The 24,665-nt window shown below is 42.8% G+C and overlaps 1 protein-coding gene across 4 annotated transcripts in view; it reads left to right on the top strand.

Annotated features, from left to right (window-relative positions):
• Window positions 1–754: 754 nt before the first annotated feature.
• The window catches only part of AMPD3 (adenosine monophosphate deaminase 3), a 77,255-nt gene continuing 53,344 nt past the window's right edge, over window positions 755–24,665 (top strand). Inside the window, exon 1 of one of the 4 annotated variants that reach the window (XM_073578397.1) lies at window positions 755–996. In XM_073578397.1, the coding sequence (XP_073434498.1) occupies window positions 909–996 (88 nt within the window). In that variant the 5' untranslated portion in view covers window positions 755–908. Of the gene's footprint in view, window positions 1,089–19,158; window positions 20,007–24,665 lie in introns of those variants that run through there. The other 3 variants (XM_073578394.1, XM_073578396.1, XM_073578395.1) reach the window with 3 other exon arrangements.

The following is a 24,665-nucleotide window of genomic DNA, read 5'->3' as shown; positions in this document are numbered from 1 at the left end:
CATCTAGGGAGGTTAGCCACAGTGCCATGGGCTTTACACTTCTTGATGACACTGCGCACGGTAGACACAGGAATATTCAGGTCTTTGGAGATGGACTTGTAGCCTTGAGATTGCTCATGCTTCCTCACAATTTGGTTTCTCAAGTCCTCAGACAGTTCTTTGGTCTTCTTTCTTTTCTCCATGCTCAATGTGGTACACACAAGGACACAGGACACAGGTTGAGTCAACTTTAATCCATGTCAACTGGCTGCAAGTGTGATTTAGTTATAGCCAACACCTGTTAGGTGCCACAGGTAAGTTACAGGTGCTGTTAATTACACAAATTAGAGAAGCATCACATGATTTTTAGAACAGTGCCAATACTTTTGTCCACCCTCTTTTTTTATGTTTGGTGTGGAATTATATCCAATTTGGCTTTAGGACAATTCTTTTTGTGTGTTTTTTCATTTAAGACAAATTAAATGAAGATAATAATACCAAAGAATTTGTGTTTGCAATCATTTTCAGGAAGAAACTGAGTATAATCTGACTGAATTGCAGGGGTGTCAATACTTTTGGCCACAACTGTATGCTATATACCCATATATAAGTCTAGAAATTTAGAAATAATAACAGCAGAGTTAGTAGCAGACTAAAACTTAGATCTTTGAGTGTAGTGTGGGCTCTTCGGATGCTTCCGGATTATCAACGACCAAAGGGGCGGCAAATTTTTCGACCGCCCCGGGTGCCACAAACAGTAGCTACGCCACTGCCTGTGATACCTGTTCCTCATTGTACTATCCTCCTTTCCCCTTTTACTTCTGTGTTCCTAACCTCTTTTCCCCTCCTTCCCTCCTCTTCTGCTCCTTTTTTAGCCCTCCTTTGAAAATATTCCAAGGCTTGCGGCAGCTTGCTGGCGGAGAACATGAATGACAATCTATTCCTTTTCCAGCAGAGGGACTGCAATCTCAGCCCAGCAAGAAGTTTCCTGGAGTGATCAGACAGAAGTCTCTGCAGGTAACTGAACTCAGAGCCAGGACAGAAGCCTCTGCCGCCTTTCTACTGCAGCAGGGGTCATCGGTGGAGAGGAGGGCGTGCAGGACCCCCAGGTAAGGCAGCTGGGCCATATGTGTGCAGATGTGACCTCTGAGGTGCAGCGAGACCTTGAGCTGGTGCTTGTATATATATATCTATGGAGAAGGGTGTGTGCCTGCAGAGGGTGGCGGTGCGCTGTGCCCTGGCTGAGTATCTCACCCCAGTAGGGTCTGGGTGACTGTTTTGGGAGGACAGAGGGTCACCCCACATATTAATTATCATAGGAGTGATAGCAAACTAGTAAAACTGGAAGCCTGAGTCACCATTACTGTCACTTTCATCCTTCTCCGTACCCGACTCCGTATATTGTGACCACACGGCCCAGGCTGTATATACCGACTGCACGGTGTAACCCTCATTGTACCCACACCCTGCATGCATTACTAGCCAGGTCCTGTGCCTTCTACGTATACATAGCAGCTCCCCAGTATACACTATATACACCGCACCTTTCCAGTATATACTATATACACAGCACCTCTCCAGTATACACTATATACACCGCACCTTTCCAGTATATACTATATACACAGCACCTCTCCAGTATACACTATATACACCGCACCTCTCCAGTATACACTATATACACCGCACCTCTCCAGTATACACTATATACACCGCACCTCTCCAGTATATACTATATACACCGCACCTCTCCAGTATACACTATATACACCGTACCTCTCCAGTATACACTATATACACCGCACCTCTCCAGTATATACTATATACACCGCACCTCTCCAGTATACACTATATACACCGCACCTCTCCAGTATACACTATATACACCGCACCTCTCCAGTATACACTATATACACCGCACCTCTCCAGTATACACTATATACACCGCACCTCTCCAGTATACACTATATACACCGCACCTCTCCAGTATACACTATATACACCGCACCTCTCCAGTATACACTATATACACCGCACCTCTCCAGTATACACTATATACACCGCACCTCTCCAGTATACACTATATACACCGCACCTCTCCAGTATACACTATATACACCGCACCTCTCCAGTATATACTATATACACCGCACCTCTCCAGTATATACTATATACACCGCACCTCTCCAGTATACACTATATACACCGCACCTCTCCAGTATACACTATATACACCGCACCTCTCCAGTATACATTACACTATATACACCACACCTCTCCAGTATACACTATATACACCGAACCTCTCCAGTATATACTATATACACCGCACCTCTCCAGTATATACTATATACACCGCACCTCTCCAGTATATACTATATACACCGCACCTCTCCAGTATATACTATATACACCGCACATCTCCAGTATACACTATATACACCGTACCTCTCCAGTATATACTATATACACCGCACATCTCCAGTATACACTATATACACCGCACCTCTCCAGTATATACTATATACACCGCACCTCTCCAGTATACACTATATACACCGCACCTTTCCAGTATATACTATATACACAGCACCTCTCCAGTATATACTATATACACAGCACCTCTCCAGTATACACTATATACACCGCACCTTTCCAGTATATACTATATACACAGCACCTCTCCAGTATACACTATATACACCGCACCTCTCCAGTATACACTATATACACCGCACCTCTCCAGTATACACTATATACACCGCACCTCTCCAGTATATACTATATACACCGCACCTCTCCAGTATACACTATATACACCGTACCTCTCCAGTATACACTATATACACCGCACCTCTCCAGTATATACTATATACACCGCACCTCTCCAGTATACACTATATACACCGCACCTCTCCAGTATACACTATATACACCGCACCTCTCCAGTATACACTATATACACCGCACCTCTCCAGTATACACTATATACACCGCACCTCTCCAGTATACACTATATACACCGCACCTCTCCAGTATACACTATATACACCGCACCTCTCCAGTATACACTATATACACCGCACCTCTCCAGTATACACTATATACACCGCACCTCTCCAGTATACACTATATACACCGCACCTCTCCAGTATACACTATATACACCGCACCTCTCCAGTATACACTATATACACCGCACCTCTCCAGTATATACTATATACACCGCACCTCTCCAGTATATACTATATACACCGCACCTCTCCAGTATACACTATATACACCGCACCTCTCCAGTATACACTATATACACCGCACCTCTCCAGTATACATTACACTATATACACCACACCTCTCCAGTATACACTATATACACCGAACCTCTCCAGTATATACTATATACACCGCACCTCTCCAGTATATACTATATACACCGCACCTCTCCAGTATATACTATATACACCGCACCTCTCCAGTATATACTATATACACCGCACATCTCCAGTATACACTATATACACCGTACCTCTCCAGTATATACTATATACACCGCACATCTCCAGTATACACTATATACACCGCACCTCTCCAGTATATACTATATACACCGCACCTCTCCAGTATACACTATATACACCGTACCTCTCCAGTATATACTATATACACCGCACATCTCCAGTATACACTATATACACCGTACCTCTCCAGTATATACTATATACACCGCACCTCTCCAGTATATACTATATACACCGCACCTCTCCAGTATATACTATATACACCGCACCTCTCCAGTATATACTATATACACCGCACATCTCCAGTATACACTATATACACCGTACCTCTCCAGTATATACTATATACACCGCACATCTCCAGTATACACTATATACACCGCACCTCTCCAGTATATACTATATACACCGCACCTCTCCAGTATACACTATATACACCGTACCTCTCCAGTATATACTATATACACCGCACCTCTCCAGTATACACTATATACACCGTACCTCTCCAGTATACACTATATACACCGTACCTCTCCAGTATATACTATATACACCGTACCTCTCCAGTATATACTATATACACCGCACCTCTCCAGTATATACTATATACACCGCACCTCTCCAGTATATACTATATACACCGCACATCTCCAGTATACACTATATACACCGTACCTCTCCAGTATATACTATATACACCGCACCTCTCCAGTATACACTATATACACCGCACCTCTCCAGTATACACTATATACACCGCACCTCTCCAGTATACACTATATACACCGCACCTCTCCAGTATACACTATATACACCGCACCTCTCCAGTATACACTATATACACCGCACCTTTCCAGTATATACTATATACACAGCACCTCTCCAGTATACACTATATACACAGCACCTCTCCAGTATACACTATATACACCGCACCTCTCCAGTATACACTATATACACCGCACCTCTCCAGTATACACTATATACACCGCACCTCTCCAGTATACACTATATACACCGCACCTCTCCAGTATACACTATATACACCGCACCTCTCCAGTATACACTATATACACCGCACCTCTCCAGTATATACTATATACACCGCACCTCTCCAGTATACACTATATACACCGCACCTCTCCAGTATACACTATATACACCGCACCTCTCCAGTATATACTATATACACCGCACCTCTCCAGTATATACTATATACACCGCACCTCTCCAGTATATACTATATACACCGCACCTCTCCAGTATATACTATATACACCACACCTCTCCAGTATACACTATATACACCGCACCTCTCCAGTATATACTATATACACCGCACCTTTCCAGTATATACTATATACACCGTACCTCTCCAGTATATACTATATACACCGCACCTCTCCAGTATATACTATATACACCGCACCTCTCCAGTATACACTATATACACCGCACCTCTCCAGTATACACTATATACACCGCACCTCTCCAGTATATACTATATACACCGCACCTCTCCAGTATATACTATATACACCGCACCTCTCCAGTATATACTATATACACCGTACCTCTCCAGTATATACTATATACACCGCACCTCTCCAGTATACACTATATACACCGTACCTCTCCATTATATACTATATACACCGTACCTTTCCAGTATATACTATATACACCGTACCTCTCCAGTATATACTATATACATCGCACCTCTCCAGTATATACTATATACACCGTACCTCTCCAGTATATACTATATACACCGCACCTCTCCAGTATACACTATATACACCGCACCTCTCCAGTATATACTATATACACCGTACCTTTCCAGTATATACTATATACACCGCACCTCTCCAGAATATACTATATACACTGCACCTCTCCAGTATATACTATATACACCGTACCTCTCCAGTATACACTATATACACCGCACCTCTCCAGTATATACTATATACACCGCACCTCTCCAGTATGCACTATATACACCACACCTCTCCAGTATATACTATATACACCGCACCTCTCCAGTATATACTATATACACCGCACCTCTCCAGTATATACTATATACACCGTACCTTTCCAGTATATACTACATACACCGTACCTCTCCAGTATATACTATATACACCGCACCTCTCCAGTATACACTATATACACCGCACCTCTCCAGTATACATTACACTATATACACCACACCTCTCCAGTATATACTATATACACCGCACCTCTCCAGTATGCACTATATACACCACACCTCTCCAGTATATATTATATACACCGCACCTCTCCAGTATATACTATATACACCGCACCTCTCCAGTATATACTATATACACCGTACCTCTCCAGTATACACTATATACACCGTACCTCTCCAGTATATACTATATACACCGCACCTCTCCAGTATACACTATATACACCGCACTCTCCAGTATACACTATATACACCGTACCTCTCCAGTATATACTATATACACCGCACCTCTCCAGTATATACTATATACACCGCACCTCTCCAGTATACACTATATACACCGCACCTCTCCAGTATACACTATATACACCGCACCTCTCCAGTATACACTATATACACCGCACCTCTCCAGTATACATTACACTATATACACCACACCTCTCCAGTATACACTATATACACCGTACCTCTCCAGTATACACTATATACACCGCACCTCTCCAGTATACATTACACTATATACACCACACCTCTCCAGTATACACTATATACACCGTACCTCTCCAGTATATACTATATACACCGCACATCTCCAGTATACACTATATACACCGCACCTCTCCAGTATATACTATATACACCGCACCTCTCCAGTATATACTATATACACCGCACCTCTCCAGTATACACTATATACACCGCACCTCTCCAGTATATACTATATACACCGCACCTCTCCAGTATATACTATATACACCACACCTCTCCAGTATATACTATATACACCGTACCTCTCCAGTATACACTATATACACCGTACCTCTCCAGTATATACTATATACACCGCACCTCTCCAGTATACACTATATACACCGCACCTCTCCAGTATACACTATATACACCGTACCTCTCCAGTATATACTATATACACCGCACCTCTCCAGTATACACTATATACACCGCACCTCTCCAGTATACACTATATACACCGCACCTCTCCAGTATATACTATATACACCGCACCTCTCCAGTATATACTATATACACCGCACCTCTCCAGTATACACTATATACACCGCACCTCTCCAGTATACATTACACTATATACACCACACCTCTCCAGTATACACTATATACACCGTACCTCTCCAGTATATACTATATACACCGTACCTCTCCAGTATACACTATATACACCGCACCTCTCCAGTATACACTATATACACCGCACCTCTCCAGTATATACTATATACACCGCACCTCTCCAGTATATACTATATACACCGCACCTCTCCAGTATATACTATATACACCGTACCTCTCCAGTATATACTATATACACCGCACCTCTCCAGTATACACTATATACACCGCACCTCTCCAGTATACACTATATACACCGTACCTCTCCATTATATACTATATACACCGTACCTTTCCAGTATATACTATATACACCGTACCTCTCCAGTATATACTATATACATCGCACCTCTCCAGTATATACTATATACACCGTACCTCTCCAGTATATACTATATACACCGCACCTCTCCAGTATACACTATATACACCGCACCTCTCCAGTATATACTATATACACCGTACCTTTCCAGTATATACTATATACACCGCACCTCTCCAGAATATACTATATACACTGCACCTCTCCAGTATATACTATATACACCGTACCTCTCCAGTATACACTATATACACCGTACCTCTCCAGTATATACTATATACACCGCACCTCTCCAGTATACACTATATACACCGCACCTCTCCAGTATATACTATATACACCGCACCTCTCCAGTATACACTATATACACCGCACCTCTCCAGTATACATTACACTATATACACCACACCTCTCCAGTATACACTATATACACCGTACCTCTCCAGTATATACTATATACACCGTACCTCTCCAGTATACACTATATACACCGCACCTCTCCAGTATACACTATATACACCGCACCTCTCCAGTATATACTATATACACCGCACCTCTCCAGTATATACTATATACACCGCACCTCTCCAGTATACACTATATACACCGCACCTCTCCAGTATATACTATATACACCGCACCTCTCCAGTATATACTATATACACCGCACCTCTCCAGTATACACTATATACACCGCACCTCTCCAGTATATACTATATACACCGCACCTCTCCAGTATATACTATATACACCACAGCTCTCCAGTATACACTATATACACCGCACCTCTCCAGTATACACTATATACACCGTACCTTTCCAGTATATACTATATACACCGTACCTCTCCAGTATATACTATATACACCGCACCTCTCCAGTACATACTATATACACCGCACCTCTCCATTATATACTATATACACCGCACCTCTCCAGTATATACTATGTACACCGCACCTCTCCAGTATATACTATATACACCGCACCTCTCCAGTATACACTATATACACCGCACCTCTCCAGTATACACTATATACACCGCACCTCTCCAGTATACACTATATACACCGCACCTCTCCAGTATACACTATATACACCGCACCTCTCCAGTATATACTATATACACCGCACCTCTCCAGTATACACTATATACACCGCACCTCTCCAGTATACACTATATACACCGCACCTCTCCAGTATATACTATATACACCGCACCTCTCCAGTATACGCTATATACACCGCACCTCTCCAGTATATACCATATACACTGCACCTCTCCAGAATATACTATATACACCGTACCTCTCCAGTATATATTATATACACCGCACCTCTCCAGTATACACTATATACACCGTACCTCTCCAGTATATACCATATACACCGCACCTCTCCAGAATATACTATATACACTGCACCTCTCCAGTATACGCTATATACACCGCACCTCTCCAGTATATACTATATACACCGCACCTCTCCAGTATATACTATATACACCGCACCTCTACAGTATATACTATATACACCGCGCCTCTCCAGTATACACTATATACACCGCACCTCTCCAGTATACACTATATACACCGCACCTCTCCAGTATATACTATATACACCGCACCTCTCCAGTATACGCTATATACACCGCACCTCTCCAGTATATACCATATACACCGCACCTCTCCAGAATATACTATATACACCGTACCTCTCCAGTATATATTATATACACCGCACCTCTCCAGTATACACTATATACACCGCACCTCTCCAGTATATACCATATACACCGCACCTCTCCAGAATATACTATATACACTGCACCTCTCCAGTATATACTATAGTGATTACTGTGTGCTGTCTTTTCTCGCTGTGTGCAGTCTCTTCTCGCTGTATGATTACTGTCTGGCGCTTCTTCTCGCTGTGTGATTACTGTGTGGCGCTTCTTCTCGCTGTGTGATTACTGTGTGCGGTCTCTTCTTGCCATGTGATTACTTTGTGCTGTCTCTTCTTGCTGTGTGATTACAGTATGCAGTGTCTTCTTGCTGTGTGATTGCTGTGTGCAGTGTTTTCTCACTGTGTGATTACTGTATGCAGAGTCTTCTCTCTGTGTGATTACTGTGTGCAGTGTCTTCTTGCTGTGTGATTACAGTGTGCAGTGTCTTCTTGCTGTGTGATTGCTGTGTGCAGTGTTTTCTCACTGTGTGATTACTGTATGCAGAGTCTTCTCTCTGTGTGATTACTGTCTGCAGTGTCTTCTTGCTGTGTGATTACAGTGTGCAGTGTCTTCTTGCTGTGTGATTGCTGTGTGCAGTGTTTTCTCACTGTGTGATTACTGTATGCAGAGTCTTCTCTCTGTGTGATTACTGTGTGCAGTGTTTTCTCACTGTGTGATTACTGTATGCAGAGTCTTCTCTCTTTGTGATTACTGTGTGCAGTGTCTTCTTGCTGTGTGATTACAGTGTGCAGTGTCTTCTTGCTGTGTGATTGCTGTGTGCAGTGTTTTCTCACTGCGTGATTACTGTATGCAGAGTCTTCTCTCTGTGTGATTACTGTCTGCAGTGTCTTCTTGCTGTGTGATTACAGTGTGCAGTGTCTTCTTGCTGTGTGCAGTGTTTTCTCACTGTGTGATTACTGTATGCAGAGTCTTCTCTCTGTGTGATTACTGTCTGCAGTGTCTTCTTGCTGTGTGATTACAGTGTGCAGTGTCTTCTTGCTGTGTGATTGCTGTGTGCAGTGTTTTCTCACTGTGTGATTACTGTATGCAGAGTCTTCTCTCTGTGTGATTACTGTGTGCAGTGTTTCTCCCTGTGTGATTCTTACCCGGAAGGGAGCTAAACCTAATTCCTGGACTCCGGAGGCCGAAGAAGCCTTTCAAACTCTGAAACGTGTCTTTGCGACTGCTCCAGTCCTTCATCGGCCGGAGGTCAGCAGACCTTTCATCCTAGAGTTGGACGCGTCCTCCACGGGAGCCGGTGCGGTACTTTCTCAAAAGACTTCACTGGTCGCTTGGTTCCCTGTGGATTTTTCTCCAAATCGTTTTCTCCATTGGAATGCAACTATTCGATTGGAGAATTGGCTCTGGAGGAGTGATGATACCATCTGGAAAATCTTCACTGACCATAAAAATCTGGCCTATATCCAATCAGCCTAAAGACTCAATACTTGGCAGGCAAGATGGTCTCTGTTCTTTGCTCTCTTTGAATTCAAGCTCCATTTCCGACCCGGGAACAGAAAAACCAAAGCGGATGCTCTCTCCATGTCTCTTCAGTCAGCTGAGGTGGAAGAGGTTCCCCTGCATATCATTGAACCAGCCAAGATCATCACTTTGGCCCCCGTGAATATTGTTTCCCCTCCACCGGGCAAGACCTACGTCTCTGGAGAAGCAAGGGTTGAGGTGCTACGTTGGAAACACTTTTCCCAAATTGCTGGACACGTGGGGGCTAAATAGACTCTCGCTCTCATTTCTCGCTATTATTGGTGGCTATCCCTCCGCCAAGATGTAATAGAGATTGTAGCCTCTTGCACGTCCTGTGCAAAAAACAAGGTCCCAAGACGGTTACCTTCCAGTCTTCTCCACCCTTTACCAATTACAGCAATTCCTTGACAACATATCGCCATGGATTTTATCACTGATCTGCCTCGTTCGTCTGGCTGTACAGCTATCCTGGTGGTTGTGGATCGGTTCTCCAAAATGGCTCATTTTGTTCCCCTGCCTGGGCTACTGTCGGCACCTAAGCTAGCCAAAGTTTTTATTCATCAAATTTTCAGACTCCATGGATTTCCTCAGCGTATTGTGTCTGACCGAGGGGTTCAGTTTACTTCCCGTTTCTGGGGAGCACTCTATAAACTTGTGGGCGTGTCTCTGGACTTCTCTTCTGCTTATCATCCGCAGACCAATGGGCAGGGGGAAGTACCAATCAAGTTTTGACATCTTACCTGCGTCATTTCTCTAACGCTCATCATGACGACTGAGTCAGCCTTCTTCCCTGAGCGGAGTTTGCCTATAACAACCAACCCAGTGAGTCTTCCAAAAAGTAGCCATTTTTTGTGGTCTCTGGCCGACATCCTGGGGTGCCTCTCCTTGTGACCTTAGCCTCAGGAGTGTCCGCAGCCGACGCGTTCTCCGTGGAGTTTTCTAAAATCTGGAAGGAGACCGAGGAAGCACTCAAAAAAGCTGGTGGTCGGATGAAAAGGCATGCAGACAAGCGGCGGAGGGATCTCTCACCATATCATCCTGGCAATAAAGTCTGGCTCTCGTCTAGATACAGCAGACTGAAGATTCCCTCTTACAAGCTGGGTCCTCGGTATATTGGCCCCTTAGAGGTCCTGGAACCCATTACTGATGTGACCTACAAATTGAAGTTGCCTGCTTCGCTTTGGATCCCGAATGACTTCCATGTCTCTCTCCTCAAACTGGTAGTTCTTAATCGGTACCATTTTGCATCCACGTCAGTGTCTCAGCCAATTGGTTCCGACAACGTTTTTGAGGTAAAGGATATTTTGGCCATGAAGAGAGTCAGGGGGAAAACCCTCTTTCTTATTGATTGGAAAGGTTTTGGTCTGGAGGAGAGATCGTGGGAGCCACTGGAGAACATTAATGCTGCTCATATTCTGGAGAGATTTCTGGCCAACCTCCGCAGGGGGTGGCGTAAGGGAGGGGGTACTGTCATGACTGCAACTGCTGCCGCGCCTGTCATGACTACGCTTGCAGCCGCTGCGCCTGCCTGCCTCCTAATACTTACCGCACTATTTCGGCAGCGTGGCGTCCAGCTGCTCCAGGGTCCTCTCCGCTCTGCTGGCTTCACGTTCAGAGGCGGACCTGCGCATGTGCCTTAGGGCGCGCACTCTGCGGGTCCTTTAATGTATTGCACCTGATCTGGACCATTTGTGGTCCAATCAGATGCTTTTGATGGCTATATCAGGCCGCGCTCCCTTAGTGGAGGCGCCTGATTATTGTGTGCTCCTGTATACTTAGTCTAGGTCGTCTCTGTGGGTGCTTTCCCGCTGTTACTCATTAACCCCTTATTTGCTTTTGTCCTCAGCCTCCCAGTGCTCAGCCTGTGGTTCCCGGTCCTCTGCTGTCCTGGTGGTTCTCCGTTTCCTGGTCCTGTCCAGCGGTCCCCATCCCTCTCTGTCCTGGTCCCTTTCCTGGTGCCACAGGTCCCACTCTCCAGTACCCCGAACCAGTTAGACCTTCCAGGCCCCTATTCTCTTGCCTTCCCTATCTACTTTTGTCTCTCAGCTTCACTACGAGCCGTCCCTCTTGGTACCGGCTGTCGCGGTACCTGACTCCCCAGGGCCTGCCTCTAACGATCCCTGTATAGAGGTCGGTTCCACCTGGTATGCTCACTCGGGAGAGGTTCGGTGCCATGACCCAGAGGGTCCACTCCTGGAAGCTAGCCCCTCCTAGGTATCACAGTGATTACTGTGTGCAGTGTCTTTTTCTGTGTGATTACTGTGTGCCGTCTCTTCTCACTGTGTGATTACTGTGTGCAGTGTCTTCTCGTTGTGTAATTACTGTGTGCAGTGTTTTCTCGCTGTGTGATTACTGTATGCAGTGTCTACTATCTGGGTAATTACTGTATGCAGTGTTTTCTCGCTGTGTGATTACTGTTTTACTGTCTCTTCTTGCTGTGTGATTACTGTGTGCATTGTCTTCTCGCTGTGTGATTACTGTGTGCAGTGTTTTCTCGCTGTGTGATTACAGTATGCAGTGTCTTCTCTCTGTGTGATTACTGTGTGCAGTGTCTTCTTGCTGTGTGATTACCTTGTGCCATATCTTCCTCTTTTACAGTAAATATTTCCCTCATCTTCTTTTGGTGCTTTCTCCACTGCGATCTTTTTCCGGTGATAATCACTTTGTTTAGTTTCTTCCTCTTATGCAAAAACTAGATTAGAACAATCAAACAAGATATTTTCCATTTTATTGTCCATTCTTTTCCAAACTTTTTTTGCTAAAACTTTAGGAATAAACTTTCTTATTGATGACATTTAGGCAATATGTGTCGCACGACAGCAAATCCCTAAAAAGTCGCTAGACGAAAACATTGATACTACCCACTATTGTGCGACTATTTTAGCACCCTGACTTTGCTGTAAATAAAACAGCCGAATTGTAGATAAGTCACATGTTGTGTGCATCTTGCTTTGAAGTTTACGGAAAGTATGTCACATGGACCGACAACTGAAAATCAATCAATCAATCAAATTTATTATCGCCAAGTACATATTACATACATACAAGGAATTCTTTGTGGCAAAGAGGCAACATAATATATAACAACAGATACAACAAGTAACATCTAACAAGACAGATACAGCATATAGTCTACACATGACGATTTAATTGTTGAACAGAGAGTGGATAGAAGCTGTTCATATGGCGGTTGGTGCTGCATTTGGGGACTCTGAAGCGACGTCCTGAAGGGAGTAGTTGGAATGAGGAGTGTCCCGGGTGAGAGGGATCGGATGAAATTTTCAATGCGTGGGATCGAATACTCTTATCATAAAGATCCTGGATTTTAGGCAGGGGGGAACCTATAATTCTCTCTGCTGTTCTGAAAGTCCTTTGTAAGCGGAGTTTGTCATGCGCAGTGGCTCCCCCATACCAGACTATCAGAGAGGAACAAATCACAGATCTGATGACAGCATTAAAGAATAAGATCAGCAGATTCTTAGACAAACCATATCTTTTCAGCTGACGCAGGAAGAACATCCTCTGTTGTGCTTTTCTTATAACAGCATCCACATTTTTCCCCCATTTAAGATCATGAGAGATGATAACACCAAGGAATTTGGTCTCTGTGACCCTAAGAACCACTTCGTCATGGATGTAGATTGGAAATATCTCATGTTGATCTTTCCTAAAATCCACAACCATCTCAGCAGTTTTTTTAGTGTTGAGTACAAGATTATTGGCTTTACACCAGTCACATATTCTTTTCACCTCACTCCGATACAAGTCTTCAGCATTTCCCCTGATGAGACCAATCAGTGTCATATCATCGGCAAATTTCAAGATTTTTACCGAGTCTGCTGAAGAGATGCAATCATTCGTATAGAGAGAAAACAGTAACGGGGACAAAACACACCCCTGAGGTGCCCCGATGTTTGTGACCAAGGTGTCCGAAGTGAATGGTCCAACTTTTACACTCTGTATCCTGGCTGTCAGGAAGTTATAAATCCACAAGCATAACTTGAGAGGGACTCCAAGAGCTACCATTTTCTTATGAAGTAAATTCGGAACAATGGTATTGAACGCTGAGCTAAAGTCCATGAAAAGAATCCGGACATATGAGTGCAGTTCATCTGTATGATCCAAAATGTACTTCAGTGCCAGATTGACAGTGTCGTTTGCCGAACGATTCTCCTTATAGGCAAACTGAAGCGGGTCCCATAGCTTCTGCGTGAATTTTATCAGGTGGGACATCATAATTCTTTTGAAGACTTTCATAGCTACAGATGTGAGTGCTACTGGTCTATAGTCGTTCAACTCAGAGGATCCCACTTTCTTGGGGACAGGGATAATTGTGGAACTTTTCCAACACTGAGGTACAACGCACTCTTTCAGTGACACATTGTATATATTTGTCAGTATAGGAGCAAGCTGGGTAGCACATACTTTCAGACACATTGGAGATACACCATCAGGGCCAGGTGCCTTTTTGACCTTAAGTCCCTTCAGGATGCGTATCACCTCTGCCTCGGAGATCACTACTTGGGTGTTGCACAATGAATGATCTTTATATGAACAGACTGAGGAGCTTAGAGATGAATAGCCACTGTGTGTAGAGCTTGCCTCAAATCTGCAGTAGAATTCATTTAACTCTGCTGCCAGACTTCTGCTGGGGTTCACTATAGTGGGGTGGCTTTTATAATTGGTGACCTCTCTTAATCCTCTCCATGCAGATCTAGTATCTTTTGATGAGAACCTTTCCTCCAGAATCTTTGCATACTCGTGTTTGGCTAACTTGATCTCTTTAGATAGCGAGTTCCTAAGTTTCTTGAATTCAGTAATATCGCCTGCTTTATAAGCCTCCTCTTTTCTCTTACGGATCAACCTGACTTTATTTGTAAACCACGGCTTGTTTTTTCCCCGAAAGTGGACAGATTTGGATGGAATAAACGTGTCTTCACAAAAACGGATATATGAGGACACTGCATCAACCCATTCATCCAGACCCGAGCATGTTTCCTGGAATACCTCCCAGTCCGTGCATTCAAAGCATGCTTGTAGTTGCAATTTTGCCTCAAAAAAAATGCAACACATATAGAAACATATGTGACTGTGCTGCAGATCCCAAAGCAAAACTGTAGGAAATCATCATGTCCAATGTTACAATGTGTTGCTGAGATGTCAGTGTCGCCCTAAGTGTTACCTGCACTGGATCCGACAAGTAGAAATCTGCTCTGTGTTTACAGACCTAGATCTGTCATCCTGTAGTAAAATGTGATGACTTCACAGATGTTTTTCAACTTTACAATTGACTTAATAACATTCATGTTTACACAAAACTGTAACATAAGTTCATGAGTGTTTTGTAGGTGAGGTCATGAGGTCTGTGATGTAAGGAGACCCATTCATCAGGGGTTGGGGGGGCACCAAGAATGTCAGGATTACCAAACCAACAACCTTCACTCCTGCAAGGATGAACTAAGGCTATGTGTCCACGTTCCAGAAATGCTGTGGAATTGTCCGCAGCATGTTCGCAACTCCTTGCTGCGTGTAAACCGCATGCGGAATTCGCATGCGTTTTCCAGCAAAACACAAGCGTTATGCAAGCATTTTTAGCTTGCGGGATTCATGCGCTTTTCTAAGCGATTTGAAGCATCACTTGGAAAAGTGATTGACAGGTTGGTCACACTTGTCAAGCATAGCGCTTGACAAGTGTGACCAGCTTTTTACTATTGAGGCTGCCTATGCGGCATCACTAGTAAAAGATAGAATGTTAAAAATAATAAAAATAATAAAAACTATGGATATGCTCACCTCCTGGCGGCCCCCGGTCTCCTCAGCGGCGCTCCCAGTCCTCAGTGGCGCTCCCGGTCCGTTCCGTGGTGTGCTTTGTGAGATTGACCTTTGTGACGTCACGCGACCGCGATGTCACAAAGGTCATTTTGTTGCAAAGCACGCCTGGGAAGCACCGCTGATGACTGGGAGGACTCCGGGGGCCCACAGAGGGTCAGTATATCCCTATTTTTTATTTTAATTCTAGTTTTTACAGGAATATGGTACCCAGGGCATGGAAGACAGTCCATCCGCACATGAAGCGCTCACTTTACGCATAGTGGGCATAGTCACATGCATAAAGTGAACGTTTCAATGTAATTCTATGGTGGCTGAATCGCCGCGATTCCGCAAAATTAATGGATATGCTGTGGATTTTTCCGCAATGCGATTCTGCAGCGGAAAAATCCACAGCATTGGCACAGCAACTGCGGAATCCCATAGGATTGCATGGGATGCGTTTTTAACTAGCGTTTTTTAAGCGTTTTAAAAAAACGCAACGTGGGCACACAGCCTAAGACTAGAACCTCTCCTTACTAATATGATAGGAGGAATCAGCACCATGATCTCCCTGCACAAAATGTATATTTCATTAATAGCCCACAAACACTGTGGGTGTTTAACAACGAATCCCCCCAAAAAATGTATTAGCAAAAAATAAAATTCCTAGTTGATTAAAAAAATCCATGAAATCCTCTTCTGAACTTGTGTCTGAGCGTATGTTAAATACTGTAATATGTAACCTTGTGTTTGAGCATGAGCGCAACTTGTAGCTGTTGTGATAAACAATGAATTGTATGTTTATTTGTTAAAAACATAATTCTGTGTTTTGTTCTAGAAAATATAAGGACATATTAAGGAACCAGTGATTTATAAGTTATTTCAAAGAAAGCAAAAAAAAATGAGTGAAATCTATCAATTAAAAAATGTTGGTACAGGACTAAATTAATTTAGTAAAATTAAGACTGATTACATACAGTGGGTTTTTTTTCAGAAGAAATGCCACCACCAATGCCAATTTTTGTAGAGATTTTTATGGCATTATATGGCCCTTTTCTCGTATAATGTGCCCCATCCTAGGCCCCTTCATGGTAGAATGACACCAACCCTGGGCCCCTTCCTGGTATAATGTCCTCCATCCTGGGCCCCTTTCTGGTATAATGTGTCCCACCCTGGGCCCGTTCCTGGTATAATGTCCCCCACCCTGGGCCCCTTCCTGGTATAAGGTCCTCCATCCTGGGCCCCTTTCTGGTATAATGTCCCCCACCCTGGGCCCCTTTCTGGTATAATGTCCCCCACCCTGGGCCCCTTTCTGGTATAATGTCCCCCACCCTGGGCCCCTTCCTGGTATAATGTTCCCCATCCTGGGCCCCTTCCTGGTATAATGTTCCCCATCCTGGGCCCCTTCCTGGTATAATGTTCCCCATCCTGGGCCCCTTCCTGCTATAATGTTCCCCATCCTGGGCCCCTTCCTGGTATAATGTTCCCCATCCTGGGCTCCTTCCTGGTATAATGTCCTCCACCCTGGGCCCCTTCCTGGTATAATGTCCTCTATCCTGGGCTCCTTCCTGGTATAATGTCCTCTATCCTAGGCTCCTTCCTGGTATAATCTCCTCCACCCTGGGCCCCGTCCTGGTATAATCTCCCCCATCCTGAGCCCCTCCCTGGTAACGATTCTTCTTACCTTTCTCTGCTACCACGACATGTGGTGTTCTCTTCTACAGCCTGCAGCTGATTTTGGCGTGTCAGCCATGTGCGGCACATGACGTCACCTCCATACACTGTCTTTAATGGGCACATTGACGTCAGCTGATTAGCAGGCAGCGTGTATTTCAGTGCCGGGAGCTGGCGGGTGTGTTCACTGAAATACACTTCAGCTGCATGTGCGCCTTCATCTTGGCTAAAAACTCTGCACCCAGATGTTACTTAGAACCTACAGTGCGGCACAAATCTCTGTTTACGATTTATTTTAATTTGTGGCTTTTGATGAAGTTTTTCGCAAAATACAGTGTAGGACGTATTTACACCGTTTTTAATTAAAAAAAAGCTACTATTAAATAGTGTACATCACATGCTGTGCGTGTGCCAGCATTATGAATGTGCTCTAGGCTAGCCTATATTGTACTTTATGCCACTTTCTGGCGTAAACTATAGTAACTATGTTTGGCCTCGGTGGGCTTTGCTCGCTTCTACTTGATTTTGCTCATTTTTTTCAAAAGTCAGAAAAAGTTTTCAAATTCGCAAATTATTCAGTACAAATGGTATGCACCATCATTTGCTATTGTTCTTAGATCAGTTTCTGGAATAAACGCCTTAATTAATGTTACTTCAATATATGTTCTGGGTATTTTTTTAGCTTCTTTATAGGTTATGAAGAATGCAATAAAAACATATTACAAGTGAACAAAAAACAACTCTAAAAACACTTGTAAAAGAAAATTCATGGAATTATTGCAAACAGAAAAAAATTATTTTTTGATTTTTTTTAATTAGCTCAAAATATGTCTATTTTACTTGAATGAACTTGTTTTGGCACAAATTTTTTTTTTTGCAAGTGCACAATTGCCAGAATTGCCAGAATTGTGCAATTAAAAGACACATTTACAAAAATATTTACTTTATGATCAAATAGTGATTTTTTACATCAGTATATTACATTGTGTGGCCACAACATATATTTATTTATTTTTTTCATTCTGTTTCTTTTGCTTCCATAATGTATGAATTTTGTGTTCTCAGACTGCATTTTGTGCTCTTTCGTGCTCGTATCTCCGCCTTGTGATCCTCCTTCCTTGAGTCAGACAAGAGTTATCTAGACAATGCAGCTGTGTTGTGACATGTGAACCAATGTGACACTTATGCTAAACAGGTGTCTCTACTGTTTGGTGTTTTTATAAGTCACCGCTACACGTCACCGGGGAAGTAGAGTTACTGGAGGAGCAAAAACCGATCCCATAATCTGCTCTAAAAATACTTCCCTTCTGAGATGTGAGAGATGTTAATCTGTCATCAGAGTCAGACCTCCTCTTTGGTGTCTTGTTCTTAGTCTTCATATTTCTCTGCATGACCCAACTTATATAGTTGTCTCAGATCAAAACATCCCGGCAGTAAGAGCTGAGCTCACATCAAGAGGCGAGAGAGGAAGGAGAACATCAGAGAAGCATCTCAAAGATTCACATACTCTGTGTTCAGATCCCTAAGGACTGCTCACATCTACTGAACTCAGGTCCCTCAACACTAAGGCGATCTACTGTGGACGAGAACAAAGGATCCCCATGATTGAGTTTATCTTCTGTGAACCAGGACTTGGGTTCTTAAGGACTGAGTTCACTTACTGTGGACCAAAACTAAGCTTACTAAACTAATCTACTGTGGACCTATTTCCCATAGGATTGATCTGATCAACTTTGGACCAGGACTCAGTATTTCTAAGTCTGTGTTCCTAAACTTAGGTCACACAGAAACAACCTCACCAATGGTATTCAAGGTCTTGGTTTCAAAGAGGTGAACTCACCTACAGAGAACAGGCAGCTCTCGTAAGACTGAGCTAATCCATTTTTTTGTAGGAGTTTGGATCACACGCCTCTTGGCTCAGCATCCATACAATAAAACACATCAGCTTTAGCTTTTTTAAAACTAGCATGCTCTGCCTCACTGGACCGAAAATTTGGCTTTCCTAAAATAATTCTGAACTTGAGATCCCGAGTCCTGAGATTACTGTAATATCACATAAAGTAAGTCTGCCTTGGACATATTAATTTTAGAAAAGTGGCCTTTGCGTAGGACCCATGGCAGTCCCTGGAACAATAGGTATGTACATTGTTTTACTGTAATATTTATTAGTTTGTCATTCTTATTAGTATTTTTCTTGCTTTGGTTTCAGATTTAGTTTTCAAATTTTGCTTTGCTTGTAAAATGTCTATTTTGGGAAGAATTTGATACAATTAACAGTTTAAAACGCTTTCAACTTCTTTCTGTTTTGGAATTTAATATTTTGACACTTTAATAGTTTCCTGGGCATGTTGTTGTGTTCCTGTTGGGTAACTGAGCTCTTCCCCCCACTCACATATGATGTAAACAGCAAGTCATCGTGTGGAGCAATATTCTGCGGACTCAGAGATGGGCAGCTGCTTGTTATATGAAAAGGGGTTGCGTAACTGACTTCCTGGGTCAATGCCAACATCATCCTCTGTGGAGCTGTATACTGTATATCACTTTCGCATAAAATTGTAAATTTGGAATGAATTACAAAGCTGGATACAAAATTCATCACAGGGAGTGTTCATGTTCTGTGTCCCATAGCCACATGTTTATGGCAACACTTTACATCCCACATTCAAATCTGAGGCAAGTTTAAAAAGTAGGGTGAACAAGACGGTATCTAGAATTTTTGGCAAGGGGCTGATGATTAACCCCATAGCCTTCCCACCTTTCCATAGGGCATATTTGGATTTCACTATATAAATATCTCTATCTCCTATTTCACAGGCAGAGCTTACCCAAAGATAGTGCTGACCATGGAGGCAGACATTTTAAAGGTGTGGCTAATATTTATGATTGGTTCAAATGAGACAATGTTGTGATGTCACCACATCCCATTGCCTTCACATATATGGAGTAGTGTCCATTTATGGGGACATCATTTTTATTTAGGCAAGAGAAGCATTTGCACTGTCAGCGTTGGTCTGCGTATAAGTGTGCCAAAATGTAAGAAGTCTGTGAAATTGATGTATTTACAGAGTCCAAAAATCAAGTGACGAACTTCCATATTATTATTGTTAAAATAATTGTAAAGCTTAGAAAAATGTATCGTTCCTTCCTTCACTATTAGGTGCACATGATGCCATTTATTTTGCAACTCCTTGGGTCCAATTTAAATAAATATCTGAAGGCACACTACCCCTGACTTTAAATTTGCCCTTCTTCAGCCGTACTGATGGTGCTTGAAGACCATTGGTCATATGTTTAAGATTTGTCCATACTTGTGTGGACCTGAAGGTCTGGGCGATAAAATGCCGGTTTACTGGGTACAATACAAACTACATAACCTCATTCTATAAGTGACTCCACTGGTTGGAAAGAAGAAAAACTGGAACCAGTAGAACCAGTCGGAATAATGTACTCATGTCATGGTAGAGCTTTGATCACCTCTTTCTCTGATGTTCTACATTGCATACTCTGCTGAATAAATTGAATTGTTTGGCTTTCTTTGTAACCTTATCACTGGAGAAGGTAGGCGCTGCTTGGGGATTGTTGACTTTATTTTGTATATTGTTGACTCCTTATCATGGTTTTGTAAATGTGGCGCACCTGAGGCTCAGTCGCCACAGAGGTACTGCACCTCCTCCTGAGGTGTGGTGCCCCACCATCCAGGTAAGTTGGAGGCTCCTGACCACGCTCCAACACTCGCACCCCACACAAGAGTAGTTCAGCAAAGCCACATTGCGGCTCCTTGCTTAGAGAGTAGCAGAGCACCTTTGGTGGTTCCCTGCTTGGGACATGAAACGTGCTGGGAGGCGGGTGGAGTTGAGAATACATAAAAGAGCGGGAAGGTTTAGAGGAGTGAGGAAAGAAGATCCCTGAGAGAGGGATGGAGGAAGGAGGTGCTGCAGCAGACCTGAGTGACCTGGGTCTGCTGGAACGGGAAAGGAAAGAAGGAGAAAGACATTGAACTGAAACCTGATCTTCCATAAGAGAGAGAGAGATTAGTACGGAACAAAGGAGTAAAAGGGAACAGAGGACGTGGGTTAGAGGAAGAACCCTGCCTATAAGTTCTAAGCGCAAGGCCATGGCCCGGTCCCCGAGGTTGTATGGACACTAATGATTCTGCAGCAGACACCGGTGGAGTAGTGGGCTGTAAATGCACTACTCCCATATAAGACTTGGGGGCACAACAGCAACTTGGATAGTGAGCCGGGACTCAGGAGTAGGGAGTCCCCGAAGCAGGCTACAGCTGTCTGCCGTACAAGTAGAGTTCTTGGGAACATCTGTCAGGAGGCACTCCAGTGTAACTCAGTACTGGGAGTACTTCACACTTAAAGGCGCTATAGAGGAGACGTTCAGAAAGGCACATGTTGGCGGAGAGTTGGAAGGGAGCATTCAATCTTGCCTGGAGGTTGACTGAGTCCCTGACCCGGAGGACACAGCATGGAGGCAGGCACCTGTGTGTACTACAGACTGTGAGTAAAGCTTTGGAACTGCAAGCCCTGGTGTCCTCCATTCATTTTTGCGCCAACGCATCCAGCCCCGCTACATCTGGGTACCAGCTTCCACACCGCCTGCGCCTCTCCTCTCCCCCTACATCTACACTGCCCTGGGGCTACAGCGCCACCTGTGGGGAGCTTCACCATCTTGGCTGCAACACACCACCAGCCCCAGAGGACCTGCATGCAGCGTCGGCCTAACATCTCACTTGCCGAACACCACAGGTGGCGTCACGAACTATTCATTCAAACCATTACATTCTTCCATTACTTGGGCGCCCAGTGCCACGGATCGGGTCACCGCCGCTGTGACACATCCCGCTGATACCGGCCTGGTACCGAGTACCCCACAGCCCTGGAGGGCGACCCAATAATCCTCTACAAAATAAAAAGCATTATTACTGCTATGTGTTGACTCGGCTTTGCAAGGCTAGTTCTCCATGATAAATTTACATTGATTATGGCTTTAATTTCCGGCAGAGATGTTTTTTTTAGGGTCCATAAAACCTTAACCTCACTGTAGGCTTCTCTGTCACTTTACGAGATGAAGTACAAGAGAAATAATGCAAATGAATAATGCAATAATGGAAAGAAAACACTGATGAAAGATCCTGATAACAAACAGAATACAGAGCTCAACTTGTTACATGATCCTTCAAATGTTGTATCAGCTTTTCATTTACATATATTTACATATCAGACTCCTGTATAATACATGGAAACAGTATGAAGAAAAGCTTCACGGGGAAAAAAGGCAAAATTCAGAATGTGTCAGGAGTAAATCTGAAATGAAAGAAACCATGTATCCTTAAGGAATATTTATTAACTAGGACTTTGTTTAAATCATTAAATCACATGAAGGTATTGCATGTTAGCAAAAGGAGCAGTATTATAGTAGTTATATTCTTGTACATAGGGAGCAGTATTATAGTAGTTATATTCTTGCACATAGGGGCAGTATTATAGTAGTTATATTTTTGTACATAGGGGCAGTATTATAGTAGTTATATTCTTGTACATAGGGAGCAGTATTATAGTAGTTATATTCTTGTACATAGGAGCAGTATTATAGTAGTTATATTCTTGTACATAGGAGCAGTATTATAGTAGTTATATTCTTGTACATAGGGAGCAGTATTATAGTAGTTATATTTTTGTACATAGGGAGCAGTATTATAGTAGTTATATTCTTGTACATAGGGGGCAGTATTATAGTAGTTATATTCTTGTACATAGAGGGCAGTATTATAGTAGTTATATTCTTGTACAAAGGGAGCAGTATTATAGTAGTTATATTCTTGTAAATAGCGGACAGTATTATAGTAGCTATATTCTTGTACATCTGGGACAGTATTATAGTAGTTATATTCTTGTACATAGGGGGCAGTATTATAGTAGTTATATTCTTGTACATAGGGGCAGTAGTATAGTAGTTATATTCTTGTACAAAGGAGCAGTATTATAGTAGTTATATTCTTGTACATAGAGGGCAGTTTTATAGTACTTATATTCTTGTGCATCAGGGGCAGTATTACAGTAGTTATATTCTTGTACATAGGGGCAGTATTTTAGTAGTTATATTCTTGTACATATGAGCAGTATTATAGTAGTTATAATCTTGTACATAGGGGGCAGTATTATAGTAGTTATATTCTTGTACATAGGGAGCAGTATTATAGTAGTTATGTTCTTGTACATAGGAGCAGTATTATAGTAGTTATATTCTTGTACATCAGGGACAGTATTATAGTAGTTATATTCTTGTACATAGGGGGCAGTATTATAGTAGTTATATTCTTGTACATAGGGGCAGTAGTATAGTAGTTATACTCTTGTACAAAGGAGCAGTATTATAGTAGTTATATTCTTGTACATAGGGGACAGTATTATAGTAGTTATATTCTTGTACATAGGGGGCAGTATTTACAGTAGTTATATTCTTGTACATAGGGAGCAGTATTATAGTAGTTATATTCTTGTACATAGGGGGCAGTATTATAGTAGTTATATTCCTGTACATAGGGGGCAGTATTATAGTAGTTATATTCTTGTACATAGAGGGCAGTATTATAGTAGTTATATTGTTGTACATAGGAGCAGTATTATAGTAGTTATAATCTTGTACATAGGGGCAGTATTATTGTAGTTATGTTCTTGCACATAGGGGCAGTATTATAGTAGTTATCTTCTTGTACATAGGAGCAGTATTATAGTAGTTATATTCTTGTACATAGGGACAGTATTATAGTAGTTATATTCTAGTACA

The sequence above is a fragment of the Dendrobates tinctorius genome, unplaced genomic scaffold (assembly GCF_039654945.1).
Source record: "Dendrobates tinctorius isolate UK_male_01 unplaced genomic scaffold, ASM3965494v1 ptg000059l, whole genome shotgun sequence".
Lineage (NCBI taxonomy): Eukaryota > Metazoa > Chordata > Amphibia > Anura > Dendrobatidae > Dendrobates > Dendrobates tinctorius.
The sequence above is the reverse complement of the archived record's forward strand: the minus strand, read 5'-3'. Positions and strand labels throughout refer to the sequence as shown.